This window comes from Trachurus trachurus (genome assembly GCF_905171665.1).
Source record: "Trachurus trachurus genome assembly, chromosome: 24".
Taxonomy (NCBI): domain Eukaryota; kingdom Metazoa; phylum Chordata; class Actinopteri; order Carangiformes; family Carangidae; genus Trachurus; species Trachurus trachurus.
Window position 1 is genome coordinate 23130123 of NC_139910.1, and position 23027 is coordinate 23153149.

The window sequence follows — 23027 nt, forward strand, 5'->3', positions numbered from 1 at the left end:
GTATGGATTCCACACAAGAGCAACCAAGAGTTTTCTTCCTCTTGGTGCTACTGAATAAGTGAACCTGGAGGGATAATGGGAATAACATGTGCATTATGATCTAAGGTGGATATTGCTCCTGCTTATCTTCAAATAACATGTTCGCCTCCCGAATGAAACTCAAATCCACCCTAACATTGCAAATGCAAACACAACAGAGAACTAGCTGCTCATTTTCCCCAAAATAAAACCCGAGGTAGTCCCTTTTTCAGCTTGATTTATGTGTATTCTGACACTTAGAGCTACAGTGTGACTTCATAATGATATCAGTTTCAGTCTCGCGCCATGTGGGTGGGAAGTTAATCTGAGAATAGTTTAAGGGCTCGAGCAGCTCCACAGGTTTTCCACAAATTAGTCTGATAAGTGCAGTGATGAATGGAGTCATTCAAAGGTGTACAGACTGTGGGCTTATTGACACAGGTAAATGAAAGTCTGCATTTAGATCAGAGGTAAGATTTTAAGCAGTTCTCTTACTCTTATGTGACGCTCAGAGAAGACAGCATCATGTTATTTCTAAATGAATACAGTGTAGTGTTGTGTAGTGTGACTGCTGCTGAGGCTGCTGGAAGGAAACCATGTGGCAAGTGAGAGTGTGAACATCACTGGTTTACATTAAAAGTAACATTTACATACAGTGGGCATGGAAAGTATTTAGACCCCCTTCAATTTTTCACCATTTGTTATTTTGCAGCTTTACTGTATGTTAAAATCGACAAAAAATAATTTTATTCCTCATCAATCTACCCTCACCATCCCATCATGACAGCACAAATGCAGAAGAGTCCTGGTTGACCCAAACTTCTTCCATGATGAAGGCCACTGTGCTCTTAGAAACAATAATATTTTTTGTAGCCCTGTCAGTGTCTTCAGTTCCTGTGACCTCATGGATCTCATTTTGCTCTGATATGCAAATGAGCTGTAAGGTCTTATTTAGACAGATGTGTGGCTTCCAAATCATCCAAATTATTTAATTCAACACAGTTGGACTCAAATAAAGGTGTAGAACCATCTCAAAGATGAATAAAAGACCTGAATGGCACCTGAAAAGCATCTGAATACATATGGTCACTTGATATTTCAGTTTTTCTTTTTTAATTAATTTGAAGAACATTTCTGCTGCATGGTGGGGTGGTGAGTGTAGATTGATGAGGAAAAAAATAAATTTTCTTTCAATTTTAACATACAGCTACAAAATAACAAATGGTAAAAAAAAATGAAGGGGGTCAGAATACTTTCCACTGTGTGTACTGGTGCTGAAGGAGGCCCATGCATGTCAGTCAGATATTGGCCTAATGATTGTTTGCTGTAATGAAGCCCAAACTTTGGATATATTCATTTTTCAATACAGCGATCCTTAACGTGCGCTGAATTCCACGAGCTATTATGCAGTGAAGACACAGTATACTTTTTGTTGTGCCTCTGCTTCTTGAGCTTGTCTTCTGAAGCCTTAACTCCTGACATTTCCCAAAATGACTGCTTGCAGCCTCCAGAGCCTGAGCCTAAACTCCTTGCATTCAGCTGTGGGTTACATGTGCTGTAGGTAGTGTAGGTGGAGAGAGCTCTGGTGATATTTTCGGTAGCTGAACATTGCTCTGCTGTCAAGCCTATTATAGCTGCACTGAAAAGCTTATATCACACTGCAAAAAAGAAATGATGCAACAAAAATGTCCCCCAGATTTGTAAGGTACATTTATGGTAAATGATATTTACTGTAACAGTTTGTTTTCTTCTCTACTGTTAATTCATCAACTTAAAAGGGATATTTAAACATTTTTGCTAATTCGCCCATTGGCATTATCCCTATAGTCATAGCAGTACTGTAGGTTCATTACCTTTAATTGCCTGTGCAAGCTGTTTTTCAATCGGTGGGGCAGAGATAGGCTACAAACTGCTCAGCTAATGCTACAGAGGCATATGGTATTTCTGGGTTTCCCCCATCAAACTCATCAAATACACAATCCAACAACTCCAAAACGCTCTCGTGGACAAGTTGTGACCTGCACATTCACCACGCTATTAAATAATAACGTATAAGTATGTAACATTACGACACATGAAGCAAATACTCGGAACTACTTGCGCTTTTGACATCACTCTGCCGAGCAGCCGTGCCTGGGATGTAGTTTCAGTTGTGCATTTGTCTCGACAACAACTGTCTTGTAACGTTCCATTATTACCTCAAAGCCTAGTGTGCAGGTCACAACTTGTCCATGAGAACGTTTTGGAGTTGTTGAATTGTGTATTTGACGAGTTTGATGAGGGAAAGCCGGAAATACCATAAGCCTCCGTAGCGTTAGCTGAGCTGCTCGTATCTCTGCCCCGCCAATCGAAAAATAGCTTGCACCGACAATTAAGGTAACGAGGTAAAATAAATGTTGAAATATCCCTTTAAATGTTTTTCTCACGTGGGACATTCAGTTCAGGTCAGACAAAGGTTGTCACAGTGAGACAAAGAAAGTGACTGGCACGGTCAGAAGAACAGCACGTGACAATGGGCATGAGAGTCAGGGTGATGACTGGTACAGCACCAGTGTAAATGTCAGTGGGTCAGTGGTAGCACAGCCAGCACCCCCCTCCCCTCCCCCCAACTCCCCCCACCAGCTTACTGGCAGGTGACAGCGAGCGGGGGGGGGGAGAGAAACTCGATCACTGGGTCTCTCAGACGTCGGGTCTCCGGGGGAGTGGGACGCCAGACTCGCAGCGGATCCAGCCTGGATGCAGCTGCAGTCCCGGCACAGCCACTTGCCATGGCGGGGGGGCAAGGAGCGAGCGGGGGGACAACGGGGCCCAGAGAGCTGGGGAAGTCAAGGCAGCTGAGGACGGAGCTGAGGCAGGTGGTGAGTGCCGTTGGAGGCTGGAGGAGAGACGCTTGTGTTAAAACTCCCCGGGCACAGACGATTCATAAACAGTTACAGGTGGAGCGTTCGACTGTTTCTGTTTCTGGCGAGCCAAGACTGCATGCTGGTATGCTGGCTATGCAGATTTATCCGTGCAACAGGTCTGGGCTCTCACTGCCAGCATTTCCCAGCACTTGGTGAAAACATGTTAGACCAAACACTGATGGTGCAGGTAAGACTGTAGCGAGTCCATGCACCACTTTTTCTGACACTACAGAGACCAGGTTGTTAAGTTCAGCATTTTGGGAAATTTGCCTATTGCCACAATCCCAGTTTAGTAGGTTAATTACCTTTAATTGTTGGTGCAAGCTGTTTTTAGATCAGCGGGGAAGAAACGCGAGCTGGACATTTCCTTCATCCAACTAAGGATTATAGCAATGGGCGAATTTGCCAAAATGTTGAACTATCCCTTTAAATTGTCAGATTTTTGTTGCAGGTTTAACTCTGGCCTGTGTTGCTTCACAGGCGGCAGGTTGTTTCCTCCTGGTTCTAAAGACAGAGCTGCTCTGTGCACTCAGCACTGCATGGCAGAGTTATTTTTACAGCTTTGCTGGGTTTGCTGTGTGTGTACATATGGAAACGGAGCTTAGAGAGATAGTGTTTCTGATTTAACAGGGTCACCCAGTCCTTGCTTCAGGGGTAGCAATGCGAACGTGTGTCTTTATTAAAGAGGGAAGCGGACTATTATGTTTTGACATGTGCACACAGAGCGTTGCTAATTTGAGGAGGCGTTTTATTGCAGTGTGTATTAATGACATTGGGCGAGCTCCAAGGCAGTGGACTGCAGGTCCAGAATGTCTAACACGCCTCCTTGTTAAATGCTATTATAGCCCCAAAGCACTGTAAATTCTTAGACTAAAGATTTGTAGGAACGTGAAACAAAGACAGTTTCCTACAGACACAGATCAACACACACACACACACGCTGCAGTGTTTCTTTACTCAGAATCTGCCAAACTGCATTTATGCGCTGCCTTGTCATTCACAACAACTGTGGCGTTCATTCAAGTTCTTAATGAACAAAGGAGAAAGTTGGACGCTGTGATCAATACGCGATTAATTTCAAGTTCAATTTGAATTGGGCTCAGTGTGTATTACATTCCATCATGCATTGATCTAGGCTGAAATTGGTCAAAGCAGAAATAGACTTGAAAGAAAATAACTCCTGATTGATGTGTGTCTGTGGAGATACACACACACACACACAGACACACACATGCAAACAGATAGAGAGAGCATCTGTCTTTCTTGGCACCGAGCTGAAGTGGATGGCATTGATTTAGACCTCTCTCATTCCTTCCTCCACTCTGCTCCTCCTCCTCTGCTTTCTCAATTTGTCTCCTCTCACGGCTGCCATTCACAGTCACACTCGGCAAATCACCTCTCACGGCGGCTTCACAGCCACAGTCGGTGGGGGAATTTTGGCTTTCAGTAACGTGCGCCGTACTTTGCCAGGGCAGCTCAAAATGTCCTGGCTGACGACCATCCTTCAGTGTCTGAATGTGGGGTTTTTTTTTTTTTGGAAGGACATTTAAGCTGTGAATTTTAAATAGGAAAGAATTGTTGCAGGAAAGAAAATGAGATAATTGGTGTTTCGAAGCTACAAGTTTGTAATGGACGGGCAGTGCTTTCCAGTTTCTTGATGAGTAACTGTGGGGTGACTCTTCAAAATCTCTCTGTGTCTGTGGAGGGAGTAGTGATGCGCTTTCATCAGTCAAGTGTGAATCTGCGCGTCCTTTTCATGTGAACCACAGCATTTGAAAAACAAGCTCGACCTCTAAACATGAAGTAACGTGGCTCTGAAAACATCACAGTCATTCTTTGTGTCTCACTCAGTCAGCACATGCTCCTTCTCATCTGCTGTGAGGTAATGTAATGTCTGGACTTGTAGTATCCTCGTGTGGCCGGAGAGACAAACTACAACTCACAGTTCATATCCTTCACTTCCCTTTTCATAGAGAAGGAATGGTGAATGAAAATCACTTTTACTTTGATCCATGTATCATCATTTCAGAGCCAGATTAGAGTGAGCATCATGTTTATTATTTCACCAGCCATCTGCACCATCATTTGATCTGTTTTGAGGAGCTTTACCGGACCAGGGAACTCATAATAAAATCAGTTTCATACACTCAGAAATGTTCAGGGATAATATTAGTCCTCAGAAAAGTACAATTCAATCCAAAAAATAAACGTTAAGTTCATTCTTTTATTGATTCTTCTCATTTTGAACATAATACATGACAGACAGTAATATAAACATCATACACATTTACATGTACACGTTACACATAAAGCTCATTATAGTTAGATTAAATTATGTATCTCAAAATGAAAATACATTTACAGGTCACAAGGAATATGATAAAGGAGATTAATTTGAAAGAAAATTTGTAGATTATGCATACAATACACACAAAACAATTTTTTCCTTATACTTAGGGTAAAGAGCACTTCTAAACTTGCCATCAGACTATATGTTGTGGTTAAAATAATCAATGAATAGCTGCCAGAACTTTCTTTCCTGATTTGCTGAATACGTTTGGACTGCTTTTTGTTTCCAATTGAGTAAAATCAATCTTCGTGCAAGTGCTGACAAACAAAACCATACTACGGTATGTTCCATGTTGCTTTTCCTTACACTTGCTCTTGATTTTTTTTTTTTATTCATTACATGTTAAAAATGATGAAATATTCATTAGTTAAGTTTAAACTCCGCATGACTTTGACTTGATGTTTTCTCTGTAGTTATTTGTCTGTGGCACATTAGCTACATCAAGGCTCTTGGCCTGGCTTAACTCACATTCATTATTCATTTCAAGAGTCTATTAAGTGTCTACTGCTTCGTCTGGAGCTCTGAGGCCGCAATTAACTCGACTCTTTACTGCTTCGAGCTACATGCTAACGTCGGCTAGCTAAGGTGCAGATTTTAAACAGATTTCTGTACTTTGTTCATTATTTTCAGTTTAGTGTGCTGGCATGCTAACATTTTCTAATTAGTGCAGCGTTCAAAATATACCTTCAGTCTATCTTTAGATACTGACCTTGATGATTGTAGCGTGTGTGTGTGTGTGTGTGTGTGTGTGTGTGTGTGTGTGTGTGTGTGTGTGTGTGTGTGAAAAGCAAAAAAAAGCAAGTGTGATGAGTGGAAAGTGGAGTAGAGAGTGAGCGTTTGACGAGGAAGGTGGGGGCAGTGATTTGTTGTAGCCTATAACTGACAGGGCTCAGATTAATGAGCGCTGGTGTGTAATTAATCTTTAGTGGGCAGCTGTCTATTTATCTGTCTCACTGAGGGACATCTAATTGATCCCCTCCTTTTCTTCTTGCTCTCTGTCTCCTCTCTTCTCTCCTCCTTTAGATCAGAAAGTTTCCCTGACAGTGACACACACTCTCTTGGAAACTCCGCAGAAAGGAGAGACCAGGCCAGAAAATCTTTCAGGTCACATTACTGATCACACCGGGAAAGACATAGTACTGTAGTTTACTGGTTCTACTGTGTTGTTATTGGAAATGTTCTGAATCAGCCTAAATCTGCCAGTGCCTAGAGGGATGGGGAAAAAAAGAAGGGTGTCCAGGCTTTACTGCACTAATATGCTTAAGGTCGGGGGATTTGGTCTGACTTTATGTTTGTATTTCATTATGCTTCCACCACTAATCCATTTTGCTGGAAATCGTCCCCGATTCCATGCATTTGCAGTTGCACCCTGTGTGACTCATGGATCCTGGAGCTCCAAGTGGAAGCTCTACCCAGCTCAGGTCAAAGGTGACTGGGTCACTCCGGTCTGAGCTGCTGGGAGCTGTGGGGGTTGAAGGCGTCATGTCACAGGAGGAAAATATAGCTGCAAATACTCGACAGCTTGTCTAAGGGGCTCTGCAGTCTGCCCACTGGAGTATTTGCATATACGTACATGTTTGTTTTTTTTAACCAGTGCACACACATGAAGACCACTGGGTATATCAACATAGTCACAGATGTCTTCTCCTGCCTTAGCACAAATTAACACATATACACAAATAAATAAATGCACATATGAGCACAAAGGTGAATCTCTAACCTTGTGATATATTCTATCATAGAGAAATGGGTTGTAAGCATAATGCAGTTTCCACTTTCATGCCTGTAATCGCTTTAAATAACACAATGTCTACGTGTCCCACTTATATGTATGAAATGTCCTGGCATGGCCTGGTGCTCTAGTTTTCATCTGAACAGTCTTTAATTAAGGTGAAATGGTAAAACCGAAGAATGACAGACATTCTGTGCAATAGAATGCAATTATTTTTTATTTTCCTGTCCTGATGATTGTCTCACAACATCTTCGGTTCTTCTTGTGGTCAGGACAAGTTTGCATAATGGTGCTCAGAGTAAAGATTTGATCTTAAATGAAAATGATGTAGAAGTGCTTCAGAGATCTATAAAGTCAGTTCAGTGTGATTTTAGCAGAGGCAGGTTCACACTTTCCACTGCTCCCCTATTCTCTTCACACATGTGCGAACACAAATACACAACACACTCATCAAGGTCGCTATTAAAAGGCAGACTGAATGCTTACTTTAACATCCACGATAAGTTGGTTAAACTCTTCCAGTAAATACACTGAATCTTAAATGGTTTTGTGTAACATAAAAAACACTTTTAAGACTTTCATAGATGAGTACGACTGAAAAAGATTTTCATCAATATTATATTAATAAAATATGTGCGGTTAATGAAGGCCTGCTATTGGCTGCACTAGAGGATGGGTATTACATGTAGATGGGGTTGTAGTCTTTATTTTACAACACACAGGCATCAGCACATTTGCTAGAAGTTACTTTTAGGTTAATTAAAACACTTTTTTGTTCTCTTTACATTCCATTCCACAAGTCAATTTTTATGTCTTTGTTTTATGTTTCTGAGAACCTATGTATACTGTAATTTAATAACTTTATTGATTTCCATTTATTTTCTGTGGGATTCGTTTGAAGCTAAGGTTCTAAAATTCCTTCTCTTTTATTCCTATGTGCACACACAGACATGTCCATTTTCATACATATATAATACACTATATTTGCTGCTAGTGGACATGTAGTCTGCTTGGATTGTTCTGCATTATACGATAGTATTCAGTGAAGCCCTCAGCGTACAGCCTCAGCATGTTGAGAGCATGGTTATTAGCTTCTGTAACTAACAGGCAGCAGGATGGCCTGAGGAAACAGGTCAGCTCACAGCCTATTAATCATGGAAATGCTCCAAAATCCGCTCCTTGAATAATCCTGTTCATGTTTGCTGAGACGTCATCTGTAGTTCGGCTAATAACATGTCAAGAACTCAGTGAAACTGCTCCGTGAAATCCTTGGTTAAATAATACAGGTGGGTCAACCTGTCAGCCTGCATGCCGATCCGGGGTCATATTCGACCGGGTTTTGAGGTCAGGATTAGTTGTACTAATTAATAATTGAGATCCGAGAGATGCGCCTCAGGGGATCTCATTACCAGAAGCCTCACTGTACTTTGTTCCTTTATCAGTGAAATTAACATCCACATTATTTTATTGCACGGTTATTTAATTTACAATAAATGTTCTGGTTGAGATGTGAAGTGCTCGGTGTGGCCAGGAGAGAGCAGCAGAGCACAGAGCACTTCCTGCTTCTCGCAGATGACGACACAACAGTGATGAAACACGGGGCGTTGGGGAAACCTCTCTGGCTCCTTTGTATGTTGTTGTACGTCACAAAAACCTTCAGTGACCTCTAAATAGACACATGGAAATACAACTGTGTGCTGAATTGGCTCATAGATGACTTTCAGGCCTGATTAGTAACCCTTAGTTTTACAGGCCCTAATGTGTCCTGTCGTTCTCTGACAGTCAACTGATATATAAAGAGAGGAATCATGACAGCTTTACTGAAAATCTGGGTTTTATTTTGGATACCATAATACTATGTGAAGCCTTTATGTCAGGAGTGTCAAATTCAGTCAAACAAGGGGCAAAAATTTAAAACACGAAGTATGTCACGGGCCAGACATCAGAAATCTGTACTGTGATTTCAGAGAAGGGTGTAAAAAAAACAAAACAACAGAACAAAACACATCAATTTAGCCTGGTTTTTTCTCCTATGTCATTTTGTCCATACCAGGTACTTGACCTCTTTTTATGGCTGCAGGTTTATATATGTTTGGGATTCGGTCCTGAGTGGAGGTGTGATCAGATGATGATGTGCCGATTTGTTGTCCACAGAGCAGCAGATAGGGCTTGGCGCTTGTTGCTCTATTACTTGGTCACGACTGTACGGGAGCTGTACTGGGAGTGTATTATGGGATTTGTGGTGTGAGTAGTGTGAATCCTACACTGGTGGGCCATTAATAATAAAAATATGACATTTTCTCGCGGGCCACATAAAATTGTAATGCGGGCCGGATCTGGGCCCCGGGCCTTGAGTTTGACATGTGTGCTTCAAGTGAATGCATACCGCAGTAATGTGAAATAAGTTTTTTAGGAATGAGTAATGCATAATAAAGCTCTTCATGTAAAAAAAAAAAAAACTTATCACCAAATGCAGTTCTTTGGATCTCTTACAGTATGATTCAGCTACATGCTACATGCTGTTAACTTGTCATAATATGAATGATAAGAATCAAAGTTCCAATTCCGGGCGGTGTTTAGCTCAGTTGGTAGAGCACCCGCCCCATGTGTTGAGGCTATAGTCCTCTGCATGCGACCCCGGTTCGAATCCCATGCCGAGCAGCCCTATCCTGCGTGTCATTCCCCCCCCCTCTGCCTCCCATTTCCTGTCTCTCTCAACTGTCCTGTACATTAAAGGCAAAAAAGCCCCTAAAAATACATAAAAAAAGATAAAAGTTCCAATTCCAAGGGGTGTCCAGCCAACATTTTGGCGAATTGGCCCATTGCCATAATCCCTATAGTCATAGCTGTAGATTTGTTACCTTTAATTGTTGGTGCGAGCTGTTTTTAGACCGGCGGGGCAGAGGTACAAGCTGCTCAGCTAATGCTACGGAGGCATATGGTATTTCCCACTTTCCCTCATCAAACTCATCAAATGAACAATTCAACAACTCCAAAACGCTCTGGTGGACAAGTTGTGACCTGCACATTCACCACACTATGAGATAATAACAGAACGTTACAAGACAGAGTTGTTTTCGGGGGGAAATGTGTAATTTCAGACTCGGCTGCTGGGCCCTAACTCTAATCCTGATTTCAAAAGCAAGTAGTTCTGAGTATTTGCTTCATGTGTCGTAATGTTAGATAATTATACATTATTATCTCATAGCGTGGTGAATGTGCAGGTCACAACTTGTCTATGAGAGTGTTTTTGAGTTGTTGGATTGTGTATTTGATGAGTTTGATTGAGGGAAACGTGGAAATACCGTGCAGCTCGCGTCTCTGCCCCGCCAATCGAAAAACAGCTTGCACTGACAATTAAAGGTAACAAACCTACTGTAACCCCTAAAACTATAGGGATTATGGCCATGGTCGAATTTGCCAAAATGTTGAAACATCCCTTTAAATAGCATCTTATCCTTAGCAGCTTGTTGCTTTTACCACTTCCATCCAGCAGAGAGAGCCAGAGTATAGGAACAGTCCTCTCTCTGTACTCACCTGAATCATGTGAGATCATCCATTTGAATCCATGTTCTGTTTACTATGGATTCATACATTATTGATACAGATAGGAGTCTTTGTCTGGTACAGTATGACCCATCAAAGAGGACCTTGATACACAGCAGTGATAATACACAGAGCCTGCGAATGATGGATGCCTCATTTTATACAAATAACATCTCCCCTTGTTGTTTATGTATCAGCTGTGCTCGCCGCCGTATTTGATCATTCATCAGTCAGTATTGTAGGTCATGTTTGGTCCTTATCGAGACACTCAAAGGAGAGTCGTGAGTAGTCTCTTTGTGTGCCGTCTCAAGGGCTCGCTGATATTATCTTTCTCAGACGGCAGTGAAGAAGCTTCTGTTCACAAATTGGTCACTGATGCAAAAGGATACTGCACTTCAGGAGCAGCAGCAGCAGCCGTGGTGGCAGTGGCAGCACAAGTGTGTGTGTGTATGTGTGTAAATACCCACGCGTGCTCGCTCTCTGCAGTGTGAGTCGTGACCAAAATTCACAGTGAAGAGATGGTGTCTGGGATTTAATACAGGGAGAGGGAGACAGGGAGGATGTGGATGTGTGGAGGAGGAGATGGAAGGGGGGAAAAAAAATTCTCTTGTACTAATACATGTTTTGTCATTTAGCAGCGTAAAGCGCAGCATGACAGCAAACACACCCCAGTGGAAAAATATCATTTCTATGTGTTTGAGTTCTGGCACGAACTGGGATTTGAGAGTGTGGGTGTGTTGAGTAGGCGATGTTCTGCAGTACGTGTGTGTGTGTGCCTGTGTGTGTGTGTGTGTGTGTGTTTTGCAGAGAGAGTAAATGGGGGCGTGCTAGATGATGAGCTTTCATGTGTGACTAAAAACACACGGAAGGGAGGAGTTACACATCTGCCTCTGTTGTTGTTCATGTGTGTTTGTGTATGTGTGGCAACATATACAGTACATCTGGGTATGTGTTGGACTATGTGTGTGTATGTGGAAGCTGTTTGCCCCTCCCATCCTGTATTTCATGCAGGTGCAGCAAACTGAGTGAAGCTGAAAGTGTTCTCCCTCTGAAGTAAACTCTAAGCTTCTGGAAGTGCAACATTTCAACTGGGTTATAATTAATCAATCAGAGTCATTGCACAAAATCAATTGAAGAGTTCTGTTATTTACTGTTGTATATACAGTATATATTATATGATTTTGGATCAGTGTGATCACCATTTGATTTAGTTAATGAATGATGAAAAGAAAACAAAGGAATGTGCAGATGAATCAGTAGTTCCTCTGCTGTTATCTGCTGACACTATCTGTCCTACTAATGACCCACTAATCCAGAGTCTCCTCTGTGTGCATGGCCTTGTGGTGATAAAGAACCCAAATCATGTAAATAAGTAATGTTTACAGTAAAGCAGGGATTATTTCTGTCAAAATGTTATCTCAAAAATGTGAAATGGGGTTTATTTGGCACGTTCTAAAGGTTTCTATGAGCCGAAGTGTTGGCAACTCTCTCAAACGCAATTCCTCTCAGATTCTACTGTGTGTTGAAGTTTGCAGAAGTGCAGATCTCTGCAAACAGCACAACTCTAATCAAGTGAAACAGCAGAGCACAGGATCCAGGCAGCAGAGGAGCAGAGCTGCCCCCCCCCCCATCCCACATCCCTCCTCCCCCCTCCTCCTCAGTTGTCCCAGGACCCTGCTGACCACTCAAGCGCAGCCTCCAAACCAGGGTTCTAGCTAGGAGTCACAGGAAGGGCAAGCTCATTAATTATCTCTCCCTCTCTTCCTCCCCCCATCCTCCCATCACACCCTCCCTTCATTACCAGCAAGGTTAATCCCCCTTATCTCCCAACGAGCCTCATTTTTCATTGCTCCATTTCTACGACACTCCCTCCCTCACCCCTTCACCATCCTCTTCTTTCTTTTGCATCATCCCACTGAGTCTGTTTTTGGTCACTCCTCCCACAGATACTTTCTATTTCCTCTGCTCATCTCCAGTCTGTCATCTTCCCATTTTTCCTTTCCTTTCCTTTCCTTTCCTTTCCTTTCCTTTCCTTTCCTTTCCTTTCCTTTCCTTTCCTTTCCTTTCCTTTCCTTTCCTTTCCTTTCCTTTCCTTTCCTTTCCTTTCCTTTCCTCTCCTCTCCTCTCCTCTCCTCTCCTCTCCTCTCCTCTCCTCTCCTCTCCTCTCCTCTCCTCTCCTCTCCTCTCCTCTCCTCTCCTCTCCTCTCCCCTCCCCTCCTCTCCTGTACTTACCTTGAACTGGCCATGGTGAGTGGAGAGAGTAGATCTATTACAGCTTATCACTAAGGGACAGGCCAACGCCGCGCGCCGGTGAAATATGGCTGCTGTCACAGCCGCCGCTGAACACGACCCTTGCACAAGGCTCACGGAGCTGTAAGGACGGGAGGAAGAGGGGAGAGGAAGACGGGGGAGAGGGGCAGGGAAGCCAGTATCAGCCCCCTAATTCAAATTAATGGAAAGATTTTCAGGCTTGATGCCGACCGTTTGACAGTGATTTGGCACACAATTAACCTTGCCTCCCTCTCCCCTCTGCACCTCCTCGGCTTCCTTCTCTGCCTCGTTCTCTTCTCTGTTCTCTCCATCCGCTGCACCTGTCACGCTCCTTGACGTGGTCTTATTGATTACGAACCAAATGGAGATGATGATGTTTTATTAGATAACTGACACTCCCTACTGTTGTATGCCAATTGAATTAGCTGCGAATCACCATCATCCATGTGTAGCGTAACATGATGTGACTCAGCCTCACCATTCACAAACTCACAGCAGAGTTTAGAGCAAGTGTGAGAAAAATTCTCATCACAATAACCACAGCATTCATTAGCAGCGGCGGTTTTATTTGCATCGGTTAACAACATTAACATGACACAAGCAATATTTTAAAGAAAATATAGTTTAACACCATGGAGTGCAGACCTTCTGTGACATTTTTTTTTACAAGTACTATGACTTTTTTTATGTCAGCTCAAGCCTGCTCTGTGTTCTGCAACATCTGTCCAGAGCATGACAGATTTCCACTCACCGACCTGTTTAAAAGACCATCCGTCCTGCAGCCTCAGCCTCTCAGCGAGACTTCACTCACTGCTTTTATAGGCCATTTCACCTTGGGTTCCAGTTCATGGCAGCAAACAGCCTATGGCTCTCAAACAGAGGAGAGCAGCTGGAGTGTTACAGCGGGAGAGGGGAGGAGCAGCAAGCAACAAAGTAGAGGAGAGCAATTACGTGTCAGACAACTTTAGAAGAGAGCGTTCAGACTGATGCAGCTGTATGGGCAAAGTGATGAAAAAATAAATAACACGATAAAAACAAAAACAAGAACTGAATTGCAGTCATTGTAGACATGGAAAATGACAGTTATCATTGCGTCAATATAGTAGCTTCTTCTGTATGCCTTTATTTCAGTAATGACAGAGTGAGATGCTACATGTTACATTGTAATGCGACAGGGAGCTATTAGCTGTTTTTTTTTTAAAGAGATAGTTCAACATTTTTGCAAATGTGCCTATTGCCATAATAATAATCCTTATAGTCATAGGCGTAGGTCCATTACCTTTAATTATCAGTGCATGTTGTTTTGAGATCCGCAGAGCAGAGACGTGAGCTGCTCAGCGAACACAATGGAGGTGAATGGTACAGGTCCCCTGTCCCTCAAAACTCATTAAATACACAATCCAACAACTCCAAAGAAGTTGTGATTCACCACGCTATGAAATAATAATGTAACATTACGAGACTGAGTTGTTTTCAAGGCAAATGCATAGCTGGAACACCTCAAAGGTGCAAGAAGTTCCAAGTATTTGCTTCATGTGTCGTAATGTTGCATAATTATACATGATTATTTCATTGCGTGGTGAATGTGCAGGTCACAACTTGTCCACGAGAGCGTTTTGGAGTTGTTGGATTGTGAGTTTGATGAGGGACAGGGGACCTGTACCATTCACCTCCATTGTGTTTGCTGAGCAGCTCACATCTCTTGCTCCGCGGATCTCAAAACAACATGTATAATTAAAGGTAATGAATATACCCACTATATGGCAATTATTTATATGGCAATAGGCGAATTTGCCCAAATGTTGAGCTATCCCTTTAAATACTTAAAGACATTTGAGATTTCTTTTTTTCTTTGTTCATGTTTTCACAGGTTCACAGGGATTAGTTGCCCCAGTGAAAATAAATTAATAAATGTGAAACAGTAAAGGAGATCTACTTCAACTTAAGTATCTGTGCCATAAAATTTATCTTTGAGCAAAAGTCAGACCTCCATGTGGATGGCTGGACATGAGAGGAGAGTGACTTTATGAGGGTCGGTCAAGCATGAAGACATGATAATACTGTCTTTATTACTTGATGAAGACCAGTTGAGGCACATAGAGCAATGTGACGACAGCAGCTAAGAAAAGGAGTCCAGTCGTATCCCTGTGTCAGCACAGTGTTTCCTCAGTGTTGATGATTATCCCAGCTTTTCTGCCTCAGCACATGTGACATGGGCAAACTACAGCAAGACAAGTATGACAGGCGTGTGATGGACAGCGGAGCGGAAGCGTTGTCAAAGGCTCTCGGAGAACTTGCTGATGCGACAGTGTCGGTTCAGCAAACACCTCCAGATGTGGGAAATGACTAACAGTGTGGTACAGTTTCCAGGCGAACAGTACCACAATGGGTTGGTGGTTGTAAGCCTTCACAAAAGGCTAGCAAAGGCTGTGGAGCAGATACGCACCTAGTTGAGGTCAGCTTTAATTTAATCCACTATTGTTCTCAAACAAATTCACTCATTTGATGATGTACAAGGGAATACAGCTTTCAGAATTTGCAGACTTTTAAAGGCCACACGCATTTGCATGGACGTGTGGGCAGTCACAGCTGAAAACTGACTGAGACTATAAAAATATCAAGGTGCAAACACACTGAATGTGAGTACGAGGGGACACATTCATGAGATTCAGCGACGATGTTAATCCAGGTAGAGCAAGGAGAGGAGAAGAAAGTGGAGATGTAGACGCACACGAGGATTTGTAACAGAACTGAAAATTGTGGATTGTGCAAAAATATAACAACTGACAAGGAAGGATGGAGGGAAGGATTAGGTGCCTGAGCTTACTTTGGAGGCTGCATTGCGAGGAAGACACCACTGGAACACAGTCAGGAGATACAAAAATAAAAATGTAGCAGTTTTGTTTGATCATGACAAAAAAGCTCTCAGATAGATTATGTAAGAGTTTGAAATTCAAATAATCCCCACAGCCTGGCCTCCTCTCGGCGCTCGGCAGTCACGCAACATGTTTCCATTGTTCTAATGCAGCCTCTCCTGTAACGTCCAAGTGGGAGAGTGGAAGTCGGTGTGTCTGGCTTTTGCCATCACTCTCATGATTTTCAGTGTCATTTTTCAGTGGTGATATGAAGCCTCACAGTCGGTCCACATTTACCCAAAAGAAAGACAAAAAAAAAAACATACGTGCACGCACACAAGTGTAGGTCAATGAGTTCTGCTGTAGCACCAGTTCCCCATGACTCACGACACAGCCGTGTAAAGGGCTTAACACAAGGTAGGAGGGGATAAGCAGCACCCCTGATGATTAAGCTGCCTTTGCTTTGAAGCAGATGTGAGCATGTGTGTTCAGTCTCTCTCTCTTCCTCGCTCTGTCTTTGTTTGTGTGTGCAAAGCGCATGCTGGTGTGCTCGTGCACCTCATGAGCGCTAAACCAAAAAAAAAAAAAAAAAACGCCACGACTATTAACAGTACCCCCCCCCCCATCAGCCCACTGGAAATGAAGCTAATCTTTTCCGAGGGAAGTGGGGCAGGAATTAGCTGCCACTAACTACCAGTGGTTTCCTTTTAGCATCTGAGGTATCCCGCCATTTATCTCCATGCATTTCCTAGCTGCATCCCATCTCACAACAACAAGTAGTGGTTGTGCAGACCAGTGCCTGCCGTTCAGCCAGATGACAAACTCCGGCGTTTCATTTACCGCAAGTGATGATTAATTTCATACTTGACACAAAAGCCCTGATACACATGAATTGAAATTCCAGCTCGGAAAAAAATTGACGTGGCTCTATTTAACACGAGTTGATTAAACGGGAATTTCAATTCATCTCATTCAGTTTTCAGATAGGAATGATTCAACTGAAAGTGAATGTCCTGCAAGCCAAAGTATCAGGGCTGTTTCCATCAAACCCTCAAGCAGCTGACTCTCCTGCGTGTTAAGTGTAAATGTGTTTGTTCTTCTCCTAGACCATCGTTCGAGGGAACCGGCCGCCCAAAGACGCCTCCATCAACGGCCTGCTGGAGGAGTTCGACAACATCTCGGTGACGCGCTCCAACTCCCTGCGTAAAGAGAGTCCACCCGGTCCCCACCAGGCCGGGAGCAGCTCCAAGCCCCCAGGCGGTGGTCATCATCATCCCAACGCCCCGGAGGAGAACGGATTCAACCACTACTACTCCCGCTACTCCTGTGACCTAGACACCTCCAGCAGAGACTTCTCCCTCGATCCCGGCAAGCCCAGTTTCTCCATAGACGGGGACTGGGCCATGGGGAGGCACTATCGATTCACCAAGCAGAATGGTCACTCGCATCCGATACGCAGCCCCTTCTACCCTGACGCCATGCCCCAAAAATCAGACTATGGCAGGCTGCCGCCGGACTACCACACCTACCTGGAGAGCAAAGGCCGCTCGGCCGACGAGGTTGCCTCCACCGTGGGGAGCGGGGTGGGTTCCAGCGGCTACTATCGGGCGTCGGTGGGCGGCTCGTCCAGCCAGGACTACCGGGACACTTCTGTGGGCACGCCGTCCCGCGCCTCGCTACACAGCGAGCAGATCAACTACCCGGACAGCGAGTGGAGCTACGGCGGCCTGCGGGACGAGTACGAGAAGCGACCCAAGAGTTCCTACGTGACGCAGACCAGCCCCACGCCGGCTATCAGGCAGCGATCCCGTTCAGGCTCTGGGCTGCAGGAGCCAAATGTTCCCTATGCAGCCAGCGGGGCGTTCAAGAACCCTCCACAGGCCCATCCATACAGCTCCTACACCTACCCTCGCCTCTCAGAGAGTCTGGGTAACTCACAGACCTTAGCTAAGGTAACTACAACAACACACTAAAACTCCTTCTACTGATACATTTTGATAAAAAAAAAAGCTATTAATCCATGAAAAAATAATGATGACAGTGTTTACTCTGAACTGCAGACCGTATTGTATAAGCAACAAAATGACTGTGGCCGCCCAGGAACAGAACTCCTCGCAACCCTGACAAGCCTCTAGCAACATTTCAGAGAAAATGACACAGCTGTATTCCCACATTTAGTCTCACCTCCATCCACCTGCAGCAGTCCCTTTCAAATATGCAGTCCTTTTCCTCCTTTCCTCTCTGTTCTCTAATATTCTCCAAGTTAAACAGGTGCTGCCACATACAGAACTAGCTTTCGTCAGTAGCCACTGTCTCTGCACACAGATCAATTCAGTCTCATGCTTACCACTGACCAGAAAGCTCTGACTTCCACAGAGCAGACACAGATGCACAAAGGGATGTGGAGAGTAAAGAGAGAAGTGGGAGGCAGTGACATGGCAGAAAGAAAATGGGGAATTAATCAGAAGCAGATAAAATCAGAGTAGACAAGACTAAACCAGAGCAGAAGTGGCAAAAATCTCAATTCTCTGCAATGTTTCGATAACAGTTTTGTCGTTTTATCACAATCAAATGATTTGTGCCTAAATATACAGAGAGAAGAAAGAATAATTAAAAGGGCAATTTTATAAAAGTCTGATCATGGAAAATACACATAGAAGTAACTCATGTGAGAATATGGATTTATTTACCTTGAGTTGCTGATTCTGTCATGAGACATATTAAATAAGTAATAGTAATGATAATAGTACCTTGCAACTTCTTTTGGCACTACCTGCAGACAACAGAAAGACTTCTTACATATAGGCTACAGTGGAGGGAATTAGAATTGTAGTGATGAGCTGAGGCACTGAGAATCTTCAAATATTTTATTTTATTATTAATTTATTATTTTTATTTTATTTTACTGCTCAGATTTTTTTTCTTTTGATTTTTCCTCAATGCTTTCAAAAATAATAACAACACTATTCTATGTACAACTTTTTTCTTTAACCCTCTATTAATATTCAATAATAAATTGACGAACTTAACGCAAGATTTAACTGATTTACACAACATAGTGTTATCTGAAGTTATCTTTTTTTATCTTTATTGTTAACTAAACTAATACACAGAGGCTGCTCACATTGTTCTATATTTTGCCAGCAGATAATAAACAAACAAGCAGCTTTCAGAGGTAGTAAGAGTGATGTGAAGTTTCAGCAGATAACCAGAGTATACCTTTAAATGTACAGTGAATATAAACGTACATGTCTGGTCATTAGTAAAGTGTTTCACAGCCTCCAGCTTCCCCCTGTGTTAGACACATCTTCACTTGTAACGAGAGCAAACAAACCTGACACGCATTAGTGGCTGTGTAATGTAACCATATACGTCTCCAGTGAAGTTAACGGTGGCGATTGTTTGATGATAATATACAGAACTGCATTCACAAGTGCAGAAGATTTTGAAATATCTCAGTAGAAGATATCAGGAGGCAACACATGCCGTCAGCCAAGGCAGCAGCAGGGGTAAGTCACAGAGAGAGTGGTCAAACTGTGGGGTGCCCTTATCATTTCTTTACCTTTACATCATTCTCCAAAGTGTTCAGTGCCCCATTAGGTCCGTTATACGGGAGTGTGTGCTGCATTCACAGCTCTCCAATATCCCTCCTTCACAGCCAGTGAGTCCAGTGGCGGAGAGGAAAACTGGGTTTGCTGATGTAGATCCCAGGGTGCCTTGATGAAAAACCATTTAACCTGCATGCTTCAGTAAATAGCCAACGGTAGGAGAAAAAAAACAACTGCGGAGAGTGCAAGACTAGCAGGATTGAAAGTGATGCAGGAGTGGGTCATTTTTCTTACATATGCTTTATTACCATTTTGTGAGTTGTCGTGCTTGAGGAGTCACACCGGCTTCTCTGAACATGTACGATGGGTGTTAGCAATGTAAAGATGCAGCCTGACCCACAGCTAGTGTATTGATCCAAAAAAAGCAAAAAAAAAAGCTGAATATATCTGATTAGATGTTCTAAGTGTTGTTTATATAAATCTTAATTCTAGTGAAATATAGGCTGTAATGAAGTGCTGGTTTTGGAATCAGTGCTCCCTAATTTGCCTTGTGGTGTTTGGAGATTTTTCAGCAGAGAAAGAGAGAAAAAAACAACAAGGAGTCATCTGGCAGCTTAAGAATCACTATTCTTCTCGGCTCATGGACCTTGTAACAAACCCACCCCTCTCTATCCTCTCTCATTCTCTGGCTTTTCTTCTTTTTCCCTCATTCAACCCACTCACACCACTGAAGTAAATCCCTCTTTTTCCCTGCTGTTGTTGGGAGCCGGTGGGGATGTAACAGTAGACAGCACAGAGACTTGGCCACACACACACAGACACACACACACACACACACACACACACACACACACACACACACACACACAAAAAGATACAAACAAACACACTCCCTCTCTCTTCCCTCCTTTCTCTTCCCCTCACTCTCTCCCTCTCTGTTTCGTGGCGAGCATGAGCTCAGTGCCGCAGCTCTCGGTGACAAATTGATGTTGCGGCACTTTCCCTTTCTGCAGCTTTAGCATAAAACTGGCCGAACGATGTTCCACCGCGGAATTCAATTTCACAGTTGAGTTAGGTTGTTGATTACCCTGCCAAACTCAGATTAATGCACGTTTAACCAACATGGATCAGGAGACCCTTGGCTGACAGCCAGCCAGCGGCGCCGGCCAATGATAGAGAGGGGGGGGGGGGGGGGGGGGGGAGGTGCAGGCACGGCTGGGCTGTCCCAGCAGCAGCAGCCCCCCACCCCTCTTCTTCCTTCCACATACACACACCTGCCTTGAGTGATTGATTAAAAGAGTTCACACCATGTAATTATACAGCAGCCCAGCACATCAGGGTTCCTCCTCCTGCCCTGTCTGCGCACGTGTGTGTGTGTCTTGGTGTGAGTGTGAAAGAAAAAGGGCTGATAGTCACAGAGAGAGAAACAAATAAAAGGAAGAGGACAGAGAGGGAGTTTTCTTTTATTATCTCAGCCCTCTGAGAATGAATGATTTAAGAAAAACACACGCATTGGTTGTAGAGCAGTATGGGGAGGTGTGGCAACGGTAATTTAATTTAATCTCTGCATGGTGGAGTCAGTTTAAGCCACTGCTACTACCAGTACATTAGCGTTCATATAATCCATCCTGGTCTATTTATATTCTGTCATTGTGCATTAATTATTTATCTTTTTACTTTGCTATAAAACAAACAGACACATTATAATCACTTTTTTTGCCCTGTCATTCTTCCACTACTGTTAATATGACCCACATGTTGTACATCATGTTATATAGCTCATAGCAGCTTTCACCAAGTGGGTGACATTCATTTTTTCAACACTAAGTATTTTTCTACCTGCTTCCTGTTTTTAGCAGCTTTGGGGAAAAAAGTGCCCCGAGTGATGAAGTCACCACTGGTCTGCTCAAAGTGTGTGTGTGTGTGTGTGTGTGTGTACAGCCAGCCTCTTATCTGTTATGAGTCAGATCATTTAAGCTGAGTCATACAATTTAGATTTTAATAGGTTTAAGCTCTATATTCTGTGTGTGTGTGTGTGTGTGTGTGTGTGTGTGTGTGTGTGTGTGTGTGTGTGTGTGTGTGTGTGTGTGTGTGTGTGTGTGTGTGTGTGTGTGTGTGTGTGTGTGTGTGTGTGTGTGTGTGTGTGTGTGTGTGTGTGTGTGTGTGTGTGTGTGTGTGTGTGTATTACACTTTAAAGGAGACGTATGTGTTTCTGGGATCTTAAGGAAGAGGTGTGTCCCAGATCTGGATTCTCCCTGGGTTTCCGGTTGATGAATGAGGAGCACTGTGGGGTACTAATGATAAAGTATGGCCCCTGTCCCGTGGACTAAATGATCCCCATTAGGTCTGTCGAGGTCTAATGTACCTGCAGACAGACCTGGAAGTGGAGCTGGCATTTGGTTGTGGAGTGTGTGTGGTCATGCATGACAGTGAGAAACCCCATAACAAGTGAAAACACGTGTCTCAGATCCTGTGTGTTTTTTTTGCCTCATCAGTCATGTGACCTTGTCTCCTGCAGGGTGACTACGAGCGTCCTTCACGTGATGGCAGTCCCCAGGTTACGGGCGGTGACACCTACCCCCGAGGGCCTCTTAAGCTACCTCAGAGCCACAGCAAGCCGCCCGGCTACCCTCCAGCACACCTGCCCTATCCCCCTGTCTTCCACCATTACAAACCCTCGCCATACCATCACCCCCCCTCCCAGCCGAGCCCACCGTACACCCCTCAGGTACAGTATGTCCATCACTGCAGCACAGCAAAAATCAAATATTGCTTTCATAAATACGTATTTCACTGAAGTCCAATCACACCCGCATACAAATGAAAGCTTTCTCGTACCTTAGAATGAGTTGTTACAAGTCGTTACAAATACATAAGTGGGCGACGCACTGAACCGAGGCTGCCATGTTGCATCGCCATTTTTTACGTTGAGTGGCAGCGTGACCGTAGGTAACCACAGAAACTCACCGGAGCTGTGGACTTGGGGAGAAAGTTTTCCAGGTAGCGCCTGTTAAAACTGTCACCACTGTGTAGTGTGAGGAAGGATGGAGGCACTGATGTTGCATTCAGGTGCAGTCAGGCAGACGGCTGTCGGCAAACCAACCGGATGTCAGTTTACTTGACGAGAGAAAGACGGTAAAACGTGGGTCAGGTAAACAATACGACATCACCATGACAACATATTGTCACGCCTGTATTGTTTTGCCTCGTGGTGGCAGACCACTTGTTTACATAGACGCTTGTTTATCCTGTCACATGCAGCGTCTGTTGTCTGTCTGACGTCTGCCCAATTTCACGTGAATGCAACATCAAGAATACGTTCCGATATGCAACCGCACCGCTAGATGGGGGGAATTCCTACATACTATACCTTTAAGTGATGAGGCATCAGTAGGAAAGTGGGTAGCAACAAAAACATACAAAGACAGAACAATAACGTATAAAAACACCACTCATGACCAATAGAGTTCTCAATGTCAGCCAGAGCCCAAACCCGATCATACAGCACAGTGTGGGCGAGTCAGGCGCAGGCTTCAACTCACTCGGGTCAGGGGGGGTTTGGATTTCCAGAACCGTTGAGAACTCTGATAACCAAAATTATAGCCAGGCTTTAAAAAAAAAAAAAAAAGTTTATTGGCATTTCTTGTTAACATGTGTACAAATTACAAAATGAGTAAATGTACGTAATAAAATCCCCCCATTCCCTCCCTCACCACCCCATGTTTCCAGATCCTCTAAGGAAATACAAATCATATATAAATAAATCCGGTATTAACATACAACAACAAAATAGTATTGTAATAA

The 23027-nt window shown here is 43.5% G+C and overlaps 1 protein-coding gene across 3 annotated transcripts in view; it reads left to right on the top strand.

Annotated features, from left to right (window-relative positions):
• pak5 (p21 protein (Cdc42/Rac)-activated kinase 5) overlaps positions 1-23027 on the top strand; it is a 53583-nt gene that overhangs the window by 7122 nt on the left and 23434 nt on the right. For 2 of the 3 annotated variants that reach the window (XM_084000695.1, XM_084000696.1), the window contains 2 exons: positions 16782-17627; positions 21742-21951. In XM_084000695.1, coding sequence (XP_083856821.1) covers positions 16782-17627; positions 21742-21951 — 1056 coding nt within the window. Of the gene's footprint in view, positions 1-2732; positions 2877-16781; positions 17628-21741; positions 21952-23027 lie in introns of those variants that run through there. The other variant, XM_084000694.1, reaches the window with a different exon arrangement.